Below are 14,147 nucleotides of genomic sequence, written 5' to 3'. Positions count from 1 at the left end.
GGAAGTTAACTGCCATATTTTTCACAGTGACCTTTAATTCTGAGTGTTCAACTTTAAATAGCAGTGGCCTGATTTTCAGAGGGGATCAACTGAAGCCTCTGCCTTCAACTGGTGTCCTGGATGCTCAGTATCTCTGAAAATTAGGTCATAGGTGTCTAAAGTTAGGCACACAACAATGGATTACCCAAAATTAAAGATTACATCTGAAAAAACAAATCATAGCCATTTGCCCAAAGCAGTACGCCATATCAGGGTGAAGGCAGCAACACAACCCAGGTTTCCTGACTCCCAGTCCAATGTTCCTTGCCCTAGTGTATTGACTATTAAGCCACTGTAATGCTCATAGCTATCACTTGCTTTCCCGTAGGTTCTTTCAAACAGTACATCATAGAGCTTTTCTAAGAAGAAATAAACTACCTTGTCTCCTAAAAAAATTACATAAAAATTCAAATATTTTTGAGGTTTCCTCATATTTGACATAATTTTTCTGGATTACACAATGGATGCTTTCACACCAACACTTAAAGATCTGATGTTCAGCTAATCAGAAATGCAAGTCCAATTAGCACTTTTTAGTGTGCTCTCGCATAAACACTTTACCACAAAAGCCATAATTAATTTTTGAGAGTTCTTATACTGTAAATTCAAGCTTTGTGTAATTTTAGAAATACTTGTTTTTCACTGAGAGATGAACTCTCAGTTGGTGAGAAAAACTAAATCTGAGTTTCTTTTGAAACTTCAGCTCTCTTAGTCATCATGCCACCTTGAAGTTTTTCAAGTCTTTGATTTGCTTTTTTCGCTCAGATTTTTTCTGGGCAGCATGCATCTGGGAAGAAGAAGAGTAAAAACAAAGAGGGAAAATCTCTCGATCATCCAATAACTCAGCATATCTTTACATAGCAAATCTTCTCTCTGTCCATTATCCCAAACTTCCTATTAATTGTTATAAAATTTCAACATGATTATGCTTCTATTTCTAACAAGCAAGGGAAAAGATTATTGCCTAAATTTATACCAAAAGAGTTGAGACATACCAGATCACTAGCCTGTCCATTGCCAATGCATTCTGTAGCTATCAAAAAGACCAAATATCCCATATAAAGAGTATGGCTCTCTGTGCCAGTTTTAGGAACACAGGAATGGCCATACTAGGTCAGACCGAAGATCCATCTATCTCACTATTTTGTCTTCTGACAGTGATCGATGCCAGGTGCCCCAAAGGGAATCAACAGAACAGGTAATCATCAAGTGATCCATTCCCTGTCACCCATTCCCAGCTTCTGACAAACAGAGGCTAGGAACACCACCTCTGCCCATCTTAGCTAACAGCCATTGATGGACTTGTCCTCCATGAATTTATCTAGCTCTTTTTTAACTCAATTATAGTCTTGGCCTTCACAACATCTTCTGGCAAGGAGTTCCACAGGTTGACTGTGAGTTATGTGAAGAAGTGCTTCCTTTTATTTGCTTTAAACCTGATACCTACTCATTTCATTTGGTGACCCCTAGTTCTTGTGTTATGAGGAGGAGTAGTAAAGGCCTCTTTTTTATTTACTTACTCCACACTAGCCATGATATTATAAACCTCTATCACATCTCTCCCCCCCATCCCCCCACTTAGTGATTTCTTTCCATCTCTTTTTGTAAAAAATATTTAAGAATGTCATTTAACATTCATATATAAGTTCCATGTGGCCGCATTTTACTACTCAGTGGCATAATATGATATATAATAATGGCCCTCAAACTCAGGGACCAATGCAGCAAAAATATACTGACCTTCCATGAAAGCCAATATGTGAGGCTTCTGCAAACTTATGTGAGAATCTGGTCTACAACTTGGATAGCAAAAAATGTGCTAAGGTGTACAAAATAGTGTGAGGTGCAATTATTTCACCTCTTAGACTCATTAGTTAGTGTTTGTATGGCACTCAGAATGTAAAGCATCGTGTAAGTGATAGGTTAAATTATGATTATAGTTTGCTTTCTTTTTTAATGTGAAAAAGATGAAGTTTAAATCCTCAAAAATTACATGAAAGGCCCAAATTACTATCACATTCAAACCAATTAGAACACCTACATTTGGTCTGCTCACCTGCTTGTTCGTACAAAGCCTATGTCTGCATACAAAAATCAGAGTGTTGGCTTATTTAATCAAACCTTTATTGCCCCAATCTTCTACTACTCTTAAGTAATTTTCTAAAATAAAAAAGTTGCACAATATTATAATATACACAACTTACATATAAAGCTCACCAAGACCTTCCCAACTCCAACAGAGACTTCCTTGTGACAGTCAATTAAAGACTCCTTACCAATGCCATTGCAACCTCTTCCACATGACACCTTTCAGCACTTCTCCTCTGGCCCTACAAGGAAAAAGTCTGGGACAAGCACGGCAATTTGCAGTGTGCCCTAAAGGTTTAAAAAAAAAGCCAAGTTCTAGCAAATCACAGCTAGGAGCAAGAACCAGAGTGATGAATCCTTTACCAAGAACGCCTTGCAACCAATACACTCCTACTTATAATAAGGGCTGTTAGCTCAAATACTGGAGATGACTGCATCTGCTGTAGGATCATAAGGAGAGAGGCAGTCTTGCAAGCAGACAGAAAACAAACCATTTAGGTAGTCACAGATCAAAATCAACACTTTGAATTTGTCCTGGAAATCAACTGGCAGCCAGTATAGATTTTCGAGTATGGACTATGTGCTCCAAGTAGGAAACTACCCCTTGAGATATCATGTTGACCATCAGTTGTTTTACAATCTGTACGAATATCTACTAGAACCTAGCAAGGTTCCCACATCACCATTTGTGACCTAAGGCATCACAAGGTTTGTAGTAGTAAAAATAGGTTGACTATAACATGATTCAATCAAAAGAAGATTTCTATCATCAACTCTAGAAAACAGAAGACACTTAAAAACATGTATTGAACTTACTTTTATTAATCCATTTAACAGAAAGTCATGGAATAGCAATAATTTATTGCAGTACCAAATTATCCAAAAGTGAAGCATCATGTATTGGAATGTACTCGTTATTCCATCGTTTGTACATGCAAGCTGCTCTTTTATCTTCCATGAGATGTTGGCAACGTAATTTTCAACATGAAAATTAACATAGTAAAACATTATTTATTTGCTGTTTGTATCACTATTTTCTCAACGTCTGATCTTGTTTTAAAAAGCCTTGAAAGATAAACCTCATTAAAAGTCTATGGGCTGGAGGTCAACAAGAAAGAATCTGCTGAAAACACCATGTAGAGGCAAACTCTTTGTATATTACATTCTAGCTCTCCAATAGAGGAGAGCTATGACTAGATAAAGTTAGCGAACTGGTTCAAGTTTACTATGGCTTGTACAAGATATGACAGCAAAATTAATAGATACCATTTTCCAACTTCAAAAAAAGTCTCCTTCAATAATAGTATATATTATTAGTATTCTTAAATGACCAATGTATAATCAGATTAAAAACCTGACTACATGATGAGGCACAGTACTCTTCAGAAGGCATTCTTGTATTGGTATACTTGCTACCACATAAAGTTAAAGGGGGAAATGATGCCAATAAAAGTTCTTGATCTAGGAGTATATCACCTTAAAAGATTTTTCATACCATACAAATGAAGGTGAAATCATTAATCACAAACGTTAAAATAGAAAAATGGTCTAGTATAGCACAACTGTGAAACTGAAATGTGTACCATATTTTTCAACCTGGACAGTATATATAGAATATTCCTGACACAAAAAAAATAGATTGAGGAATAGCTTTACAAGTGAGATATTTTAGAATCTGCCTGTTTAATAAATAGTAGTCAAAGCATCAGCTCTCCAAAGCAGTTGCTCTAGATGTGCACTAGTACAACAGAGGTCAGGACATGTCCCACCATGAGGAGAATTCTGAAATTCTCTTAACCCTACACTTCTCTATCGAAAAGAACGATAATACTTTTCACTTCTGTAACCCATTTTATCTGAGGACCTCACAGATAAATGCACTGTAACAGAGTCTCTTTTGGCAAAGGGATTGAAACATTCTAAATTGCCCCTGCTGCCCTCAACATTTTTTTACATTTAGGGAGCTGTAAGAAGAAAAGAACTGACATTAGGACCATAGGAAAAGACAGTACATTTCAGGTTAGTGTCTCTAACCCTAACCAAAGGTTAACAAAGACATCTCTTTATCTTCACAGCCATTTATTACTACAGAATATATTTCAATTTTCCTCAATGAAGAAGTAAGATTTCAAGACCCATACCCACACTTAACTTACTTTAAAGATACCAGAAGACTGAATGGCTAAACTGTTAGCCCTTCAAAGCCAGTCAGAGAAGTGCAATTACAATGAAAGAGCAACATTCTAATTATTATTAGCAGGACAGCAACAGTCATTTAAGACAGAATTTTGTAAAGGCATGACTTACTTGCTGACTTCCTTATACTGTGCTATTTCCTCAATATAAAGGAGGTCATGCAACCGTGACTGATAGTTGGTCTTGGTCAATGATTTGTCCAGGACAGACTGTGTAAACAGCTGGTCAGCAGATAGAGGAATTTGGTATCTTATAAGAAGGCTCTTCTCCAATTCAGTAGTTTCATTAGGCTCAAAATCAACAATAGTCTTAGAAGTAGAATCCCAACGCTTAGCTGTAGTTAGTAACTGTTGCCGCGCATGCATCAGGTATTCAAGATCTGCATGTGGAGATACAAACAGGGCCAAGACTTCAGTTCAAATTTCCCAAGATAATTTTCCACATTTATATCACATATAGTTGACCTATGTAAGTGGGAAACATTTTCTTTTTCCCTTGAAAATCCCCCACCACATCTTAATTATTTAAAACAGAATAACTTAACTGATAAGATAAACTTAATTTTTAACTAATAGAATGTGGTTTGGTTCTTTAAGCAGGACACAGGATTACTGAAGTCACTCAGCTTTCTTAAAATAATCAAATTTCAGATAAGATTCTCCTTTGTCTAGGACAGTTTTTGTAATTTTACTGTGGATGAACAACTCCAACTTCAGATGCTGATTAACAACAAACCCAAGAATAAGAGAATATCAAAATATAATAACTCTACAGAGAGAGCATACAAATGGGGGAAGGAATTTATTATAACAACTAATATTAATTAGAAGCAGCCATAGTATCTGGATGCCCTTTTCAAAGTTTAGATATAACAGCAAACACCTTTCCCTTCCAAAAACAAAGAAAATACCCATGAACTGAACAACGCAAATCATATCAACTATGCTGTGGGGAAACTAGTAGGACAGGTGATAGGGAATCTCATAACTTGCAATACATGGCAGGCCTTTAGCATGTGAAAAACGAAGTCCTACGTTAATATAACATTAAGGTTGCACTTGAAAAGATTCACATCATACACACACAATTAATTCTCCAAGCATCATTTGAAAGTGTGACCCACACTAACAAAGGGAAGGAAATTAATGTTTCAATCTATCCTTAGTTAGTTCTGTTACGTCTATATCCTGTAGTCCAAATTACAAACATGAAGTGAAGAACTTTTCATAGACCCCAATAGCCATTAACACAGCAAAATTCAACACATGGCAACTGCTATCTGAAGGACTAACAAGGGGTTTCATAGAATAGAACTATAGTTATGCTAAAACTTGCAATGGTTTGGCCCTCATGGTGAAGTAATAGCTCCATTTTAATGCATCATCTTTAAACTGGACTTAAAGTGGGTGTCCAGATATCACAGCAGTATCTGTGAAAGACTTAAAGACCCTATAGCTTCAAATAAAGTATTTAATTTTAACTTCATCATCGTGTCCTAAAGAAATGAAAAATGTGGCATCTGAGTGATAATAAGGGGTTTGTTTAACAACAGTTACTCACCTTTGTAACTGTTGTTTTTTTGAGATATGCTGCTCATACTTATTCCAAGTAGCTGTGAGCATGCGCTGCATGCATGACTGTTGTGAAGTTTTTCCCCAGCTGCTACCCTTTGGGTCGACTGTGAACACTCTGCAGTCGCGCCAAAGCAATACCCTATACATAATCCTGCCAATCCAACAACTCCTCAGTTCCTTCTTGCTGGGGACTTAAAGTTTGGAATGATGGAGCTCAGGGACCCCATCAGTAACTTGTGTCTGACCACAAATTTGTTGAGCTCCCTTAAGTGCAGGATGAGCCGAAGCCTGCTTTTGCGTTGGGGACAAGAAAGTATTAGAAACAGAAACCGCTGCCTCCGAATTCCTGAGAAACCTCCTCCTGGGTCTGAACTAGAAAAACCTCTGCAGAGGCCGGGGCTTGAAAGTTTTCCTTTGGATAGCCAGTGTGTGCATACCTGAGGACTTCATGGTATTGCATGAGTCATTAAGGCTGTGGAGGCAGGAATTGGTCTGCTCCACAACCACGCCCACCCCACTGAAGGAAAGGTTCTGAGTCCTTTGCTGCACCTCCAGGGGAAGACCCAAAGGTTGGAGTCATGCCACTCGCCTCATGGCCATACTGGAGGCCAAACCCATGTCGCTGAGTCCCCCACGTCAAAAGAGACTTGGATTCAAGTGCAGGAGACCTCCTTATCATTCTGGATGATAGCTGCAAACTTGTTACGCAAGTCCTGGGGAAGATGGTTCTGGAGTTTCAGGAAGGAAGACCAGGCATTAAAATTACAGCGGCACAGGATGGCCTGCTGGTTGGCAATACCAATTTAGAGTATACTTTACGCCTAAAAAGATCAAGGCACTTAACGTTGTTAGACTTAGAGTTAGGGCCTGGTGGCCTTGGCGCTCTTTTTCATTAACTGCCTCCACAACCAGAGAACAAGGAGGCAGATAGGTGAACAGGTATTCAAACCTTTTCACTGGCCCAAATTACTTCCACTATACCCCTTTTGCCATTGGAGGGATCAAGGTGGCATTCTTGGCCAAAGATATAATGGTCATAATTATGGGGAAAGCCACTCTGGATGGACCATCTGTGGTCAGGACATCCACAATGAGGTCATCCTGTTCGACCACTTCCTCTACCTGCATGTTTACGCTGGCTGCAACCTTGCAAAGCAAGTCCTGGAGGGCCCTGTATTAGGGATGTTAGTGTACAGCTGTTTAAACGATTAACCGATAAATCTAGGTTTATTGGTTAATCCAAACAACTACACGCAACCACCACCCCCAGCTGCTTCTGTATTAGAGGCACCAAGGCGGGGGAGGGTGGTGGGAGCCAGTGTTCATGGGGAGCCAACTTTTAAGCCGGCTCACTGAACGTGTCAGTTCCCAAAGAGCCATCTTCCCCCTCTCCCCTGCCCGCTGCCACCCACAGTGGCAGCATCGCAGGGGGCAGGCAGGAGCCAGTGCTCAAGGGAGGGCAGCAAAAGCCGGCCCCTTACAAGCACTGGACCCTGCAGAGCTGGAGCCACCTGCTTCCCCCCTCCCTCCCACTAATGCCTCTGATAGAGAGGCAGCAATGCAGAGGGTGAGGGAGGCAGGCGGGAGCCAGTACACGTGGGAAACCAGCATTCAAACCCCATGGGATGCTGGAGCAGCCTCTGTCCATGGGGAGCTTCAGCCCCATGCAGAGCACAGGGTGGCAGGCAGGAGGAGACGATTTTTAAACTGGCTCTCCTCACAGACCTGCTTCACCTGCCACCCTGCACTGCTGCTTCTGATAGAGAGGCAGTAGCACAGGTTGGCTGAGGGCTCCCTGGGAGTGGGGCCGGGAGCGCCCTGCCTCCAGGGAGTGTTTTAGTAACCATGTAATTGCTAAAAATTGTTGTGGCTACATGACTATTAAAATACACAATATCTAACATCCTTACCCTGTAGATCACAGGGGGAGGTCCCAACACTGATGTGCCCACCACTGCCTCATACGGCCAAGAGGATGAGGAGGCCACTGGGAAGCCCACCGCCTGTTCCTCCACAGGTTGGTCTGGCACTTGGCCCAAAAGACTGAGGGGAACCAGAGGGGGTATAATGGGCAAAGCCGGGACTGGTGCTGGAGGATGGCTCCAGGTCCCTTGGTTTCGAAGGGACTGACGGGGAGCCCATTGGAAATGGACCCTGGGCTTGGTGGTACACCCACAGAATCCAGAACTGCCACTGGGGTGGCCACTGCGGGACAGGTTGCTCCCTCAGAAGAGGGCCAGCAGGTGTGAACTAGTTTGATGTTACTGAGACACCCCACTCTGGACCGACACCAACTAGCCTGATTGAGGCCATTGTGGCGCAGATCAAGTGACAAAGGAGGGGATGCTCAGTGCAGTGTCTCAACAAACGCTCAATGCCATGCATCAAGAAGCAGACCGTCCACATGACCGTGATCAATGTGGAGATCATACTGGAACCCAGGAGGAAGGGCACTGAGACAGGGATCAGTGCTGGGGTCAGGACCAAGATCTACATCAAGACTGGGATCGCTGATCAGAGGGGGAAGGACGTCAGGAGCAAAATTGGGATTGGAGTCAAAGCAGCTATGACCAGTGCCGGGGAGGATCTATGTGCTCCAAGAAACAGTGCCAGGAATGCTCCAAAGGCTGGCATTGGTCCAAGGAGGCATGGTCCATGGAATGGCACCGGGAAGTGGTACAGTGCCACAATGAGCTCCAAATGAGAGGATTCAGAGCTGGGACCGCATTGGTACCAGTGGTGGCATGAGGTCTCACGGTGCCGGCTGCTACAAGACTGGTCGGAACGTCAAGATCACACCAAACTAAGACTAGTTCATTACAGAAGCTCTCAAGTGGGAAAGGCTCAGAGAGAACCGAGCAGAACAAGGACCTGAGTCAGACTGGGGCCACAAGTCAAACCGGCAGTGCCGGGACTCTGAGCAACACCGGGACAGTAGCCATATTCCCCAACGTGACAGGCTTGCCCCGTGAGGTCTGGTATGGAGGTAGTGGTCTGTCTCGAAGAGGAAGGGATCAGGTCATATCAATAAGGCCCCAAGCAGCCTCACAGATGTGGAGGATGGACCAACAGGCACTGCCTCCATCCTAGAAGAATCCAGGACTATAGGACTTCCATGGGCAGAGACTAGGTCTTCAGTGCTATGGGGTCCTTCAATGCTCGTCAACATCGAGGAAGTCAGTCCCAGAATCATCAACAGTGCTACTGGCATGGATCTCCCTGGACAACGGTGCCAGGGAGTGAGAGTGGCGCCAGTCCAGGTCCTTTGGAGACTTCCCACATCAGGAGTCCTTTGGCACCAGGGTCAGTGCCAAAGAGCATATGCTACAGACTTAGGCATTCACTGCTCGGTCTGGGTGATGTGGAACCAAAGCAGATTCCATGAGAAGCTGTTTTAAATGACTGTCCCACTTGGTTCTGGTACAAGACCTAAAGGCCTTGCAGATCTTACACTTATCTGCTTGGTGAGTCTCCACTCAGGCACCAAAGGCACGACTTTTGGGGGTTACTCATCAGCATGCATTTCAGGCAAGAGTTGCACTGCTTAAAACTCTGGGGCCTTGGCATGCCTCAAATCCCCGAAGGGACAGGGGAGAGAAGGGAAGGCTCCTTTCAGTCCTGCTGCTAAAAATTTAACTGACTAGCTATTAACTATTGTTAAACAAATTCGCTATCTATGCTAGGGATGAATGGCACTTTTCAAACCAGGGGAGCAGAAGTTCCAACTGGTGCCACAGACACCACTCCAGAGGGCTCGACAGCTGACCTGAGGGGAAGCAGCTGGAGAAAACTCTCTGACAACATGCATGTGGCATGCACACATTTATACTGGAATACATACGAGTAAGCATTCGAAGAAGAATCTTAAATTAACACTATTCTTCAGCTATAGGAAACAGGCCTGCGTCATTGAGCAAACTACTTTAATAATGTAGAAAATCATCTAAGAGAGATTAGACATTAGGGATGTTAGCGATCAGTGAATTGAATAGTCGACTAACCACATGAATTCTTAGTGGTTAGTGGACTATTCTACAGTCCCCGGGGGCGGGAGTGGCAGTCAGTGCAATCTGGCCTTGCTCCCAGATAGCCCCTTGTCACCCCAAAATGCTGCCTCTATATCAGAGGCAGCAGTGCTAGGTGTCAGGCAGGAGCCAGGTGCACGAGGGGAGCCAATTTAAAAACCAGCTCCCCTCACAGACCAACTGCCTGCTGCCCCATGCTGCTGCCTCTGATACAGAGGCAGTAGTGCAGGGTGGCAACAGTCCGTGTCTGCTGGGGTTCTGAGATTCCCCACAGTCAGAGACTGCTAGCGGGGAAAAGGGACAGAGAGGCTGCTCTGACAGCAGCCCTTGTCTGCGGGGGGATGGAACCCTATGCGGACAAGGGCTGATGCCAAGAAGCAGCCTGTGTCCATGGCGGTGCCAGTGTTGGCCTCAGACAGAGGCTGCTCCGGCAGCAGCCCCTGCCTGCTGCGAGCCTGGGCCCGCTGAAAGCAGGGGCTGCTGCTGCAAGAGGCTGATGGAGGCAGCAACGCAGGGGAAAGGGGCGGGCAGCACCATGGAGCTGGTGCTGGGGGGAGGGAGACTACCTTTTAAGCCGGCTCTCTTCAGCACCAGCTCCTGCTTCCCTCCGCCCTTTGCTGCCTGATTCAGTAACAAAGGGTAGAAGAAGGAATGTGAGTAGTTGATTAGATTAACCAACAAGCCTAGACTTATCGGTTAATCGACTATTCGTTCACATCCCTATTAGAAATAAGACATACATAATTATCTCTTTCCCCTAAACTGAACTATGTTAGATGCTAATCATGTACAACTAGAGAACAAAGTAGTTTGGGGGTTATTTCAGAGTTAGGAATTCTCTCACCATGAGTATTACATTTTCCTGAACTGATCATATATTAGAGTGTAACGGCTCAGTTAGACTGCCAAGGACACTGTCTTGTTTGCTAGGAAATTGGTCATTTGATATTGCATGCTACAGCTACTTCCTGGAACTGTTGGTCTGACACACAACTATTTTCTGAGTGTTAACATGGTATACGCATATACGATTGCTTTCTTAAGAAGAATCTTGCGATTTTGTGCATTTCCAACTGTAGGAATATTTTCAGTGCATGAAAAACTAATCTTCTCTTGATTACTTGTACATTTTTCCGAGAGAGAGCTTCCCAAGAAATGTGACAGAGGCTTCTCAATTTAAATGTCTCTTCTTAGTACAGTAAAACTCCAATTGTCCAGCATCCAGTGGTCCGGCACTCCTGATAGTCCAGCACCAACTGGAACCCGGAAGTGCTCCGGCTAGCCAAACAATTGGAGCTGCTCTGCTGAAACTGACCAGCGGCTGACTTGGGGAAGCCAGGGGCAGAGCAGCTGAGGTGCTGCTGGGTTGGTCCCGCAGCGCCGCCCTCTCCCAGGCTGCACAGTTCCCCACCGACCCCCCCCCCTTCCCTAGACCCCTTCTGGTACTCCGGCATATCTGATAATCCGGCACCCCCTGGGTCCTAAAGGTGCCGGATTATCGGAAGTTTACTGTACTATTTAAAAAGAAGAATGTTTGTCTTTCATGAGGTTATAGCTCCATATCTTTATTTGGGCAGGTCAACAATAAAACATCTACTAATCTACTATACAGCCGCTCCCCAAGTTGCGAATGGTCGAGTTACAACATCAACTTTCAGGATATTTGCTTGATGTTTAAAAAATTACTTCTTGCATCAGACCTCTACATACTATCACCCAGCAACCCTACTGCTCCTGGAAATATAAATGCAAATAAGCCCCTCCACATGGAACAAAATATATCCCTAACATCACTATTCTACCATTTGCTTTCAGTTTCACTTCCGACTCCTTCCATGCTCTCTGCATAGCTAGTTAGCTCTTAAGGGAAGGATTCTGTACTTATGTTTGGTTGTAAAGAACCTAGCACACTTTTGGGTATGATATACATATTAATAATAATCTGACTGACTGGATATTTCCTTTGCTATTTCTCTACATACAAAAAGAGTACCTTATGCAGCTTCATCTATCCATTTTGCACTAGAGTGCTATTTATATTGCCCCTACCCTTGATTTATTTTTAGTAGTCAGTACTAAGAAATCCTGACAGTTTAAACTGACAAGGACACTGCCTTGTCTGAAGATTAATAGTTTTGCCTTTACAAATAAACTATGGTTTGGCTCTCTTGGTCTGAAAAAGCTCTGCAATGCAAGGACTCCAGGTCTCTTCAAGCTTACTGACCTTGGAAACCTGGAAGCTAAGGTTAGCGGCCCTCTTACATGGAGATTATATAAGAGACCCTGAAAAGACCACGGTCTTCCTCTTAAACACAGTATCTCGTGCATTCTGAAACATACTCCATGTGGAGCTACAGTATGTTGTGTTCACTACATTTCCTGCTTTGGGCAATGAGAATTCAGGTAATCTGAAAAGAACAGTTAATAAACTATGGCATTTGATATTTACATTTTCTCTTTGCTGATACGGTAAATATAAATCTGTTCTATCTACACAAAGTATAGGAGTAGCAAAAAGTGATACCTGCAACTTTAGCCAACCCACATACTGTAGATATTAATGTTTAGTGATGACATTTATAAATTATGATTGCAATAAAAAGATCTTAAAAGTCTTGTACCAGTAAAGATCAAGCGAATATGAATTTTGTGGATTATTTAAAAGATGTAAGACAAGATCTGGAGAGGAAAGAGCCTCTGCAACACATCTTTAAGAGGTAGCAAGAAATTAACAAAAGGCTGCAGGAGGGAGGGATAGCTCAGTGGTTTGAACATTGGCCTGCTAAACCCAGGGTTGTGAGTTCAATCCTTGTGGAGGCCATTTAGGGATTTGGGACAAAAATCTGTCAGGGATGGTGCTCCTTCCTGCTATGAAGGCAGGGGACTGGACTCAATGACCTTTCAAGGTCCCTTCTAGTTCTAGGAGATAGGCAATCTCCATTAATTTAATTTATTGCAGAATTATGACCTCTGCCAAAATTAAATCAATGTTTCTTTCTTTGTGAGCCGAACACTTCCTGGGATTCCTTGAAGACTGCAATAGACAGACCAGAGAAACAGTCTTCTTGAAGAGATACAATATTCTTCCATTGACAAGTATTCTGGTAATCTCGCAGAGAGTCACACTACACTTCAGTCAGAATCAGTAAATTTATTTCTGGCCCTCCTAAGCAGTTTTGACAATTTTGATTTCAAGCTCATCAATTTCCTAAGATTTACAACTAACAGGAATATAACTGGTTGCATTTTCCTACCAGTTTTGAGAGGAGCTAATCAGTGTTCCCTCTAACACACATAGACCTGACTGACTGGGCAAGGCTGATTAACCCCCTGTGAAGCTGTGCTCTTGCGAGGCTTAGAGGGAACGCTATGGATAATGCTAAATAGCTGAGTTCAGACCTGTTCAGAGAATTGGAGCTGCCCAAATGACCAAAACAAAAGTCAGTGCTCACCAATTAACTTGTCAATACTTTAAGTCTGCTTGACAGCTCAAGTTCTCATTCACTGCCAAGCAAAATATTTCTAATGATCTTGGGGATTAGGCCAAGAACTGTCTCTGAGCAAAGGAGATGGGGATGTTGAGTCCCCTTTGCCTCAAAGGACAATTATTTGTCACATAAAAAATTAGAATTTGCATAGGACATGTTTTGAACCCAAACCTAATCAGCATCTGGAGAACAGTCAGTGCAAAGAAAAAAAAAAGTATTAACAGGACCACAAGCATTTCAGAATAGCCTAACCAAAACACAAACACTAACTAGAAACTGCGACAAAGGACTCAAAACCATGAATGAAAAAAGGCTTTCGTGTGCTAATCTGGAAACTCTTTTACAAAAAGGAAAGTTAGTCAGAAAGAAGCAGCAACAAATTCATTTTATTTATTCAGAAACAATGAAAAATTATACTAGCGAAGCAGAACTGAATATCAGCCATTATTCACGTCTGTCTGACTCTAGCATTTGTTTGTTTTAAAATGTCCCAAGCAAAGCAGTTGTTACCACTTCCCTTGGGAGATGCTGCCAAAATCTATTAAATCACTTTTCATCTCATTATTCCTGGTTATTCCCACTGCAAGACAGTAAAAATATTTCTTAGGACCATTAGTCTTTACGTCTCCCCAATCTTCACAGAGACAGATGATTACCATACCTCTCCCTACCTTCTTTGCTTGTTGCCAAGCGACACTCATTTAGCTCTTTTAATCTTTCCCCATAAATCAATCATT

At 42.7% G+C, this 14,147-nt stretch overlaps 1 protein-coding gene across 3 annotated transcripts in view; it reads right to left on the bottom strand.

Annotated features, from left to right (window-relative positions):
- HELZ (helicase with zinc finger) overlaps window positions 1-14,147 on the bottom strand; it is a 172,381-nt gene that overhangs the window by 116,917 nt on the left and 41,317 nt on the right. For all 3 annotated transcript variants that reach the window (XM_006110581.4, XM_006110582.4, XM_006110583.4), the window contains one exon: window positions 4,435-4,702. In XM_006110581.4, coding sequence (XP_006110643.2) covers window positions 4,435-4,702 — 268 coding nt within the window. The remainder of the gene's footprint in view (window positions 1-4,434; window positions 4,703-14,147) is intronic.

The sequence above is a fragment of the Pelodiscus sinensis genome, chromosome 20 (genome assembly GCF_049634645.1).
Source record: "Pelodiscus sinensis isolate JC-2024 chromosome 20, ASM4963464v1, whole genome shotgun sequence".
In the NCBI taxonomy this organism is placed as follows: Eukaryota; Metazoa; Chordata; order Testudines; family Trionychidae; genus Pelodiscus; species Pelodiscus sinensis.
Note: the sequence above shows the minus strand (reverse complement) of the source record. Positions and strands in the feature narration are given on the sequence as shown.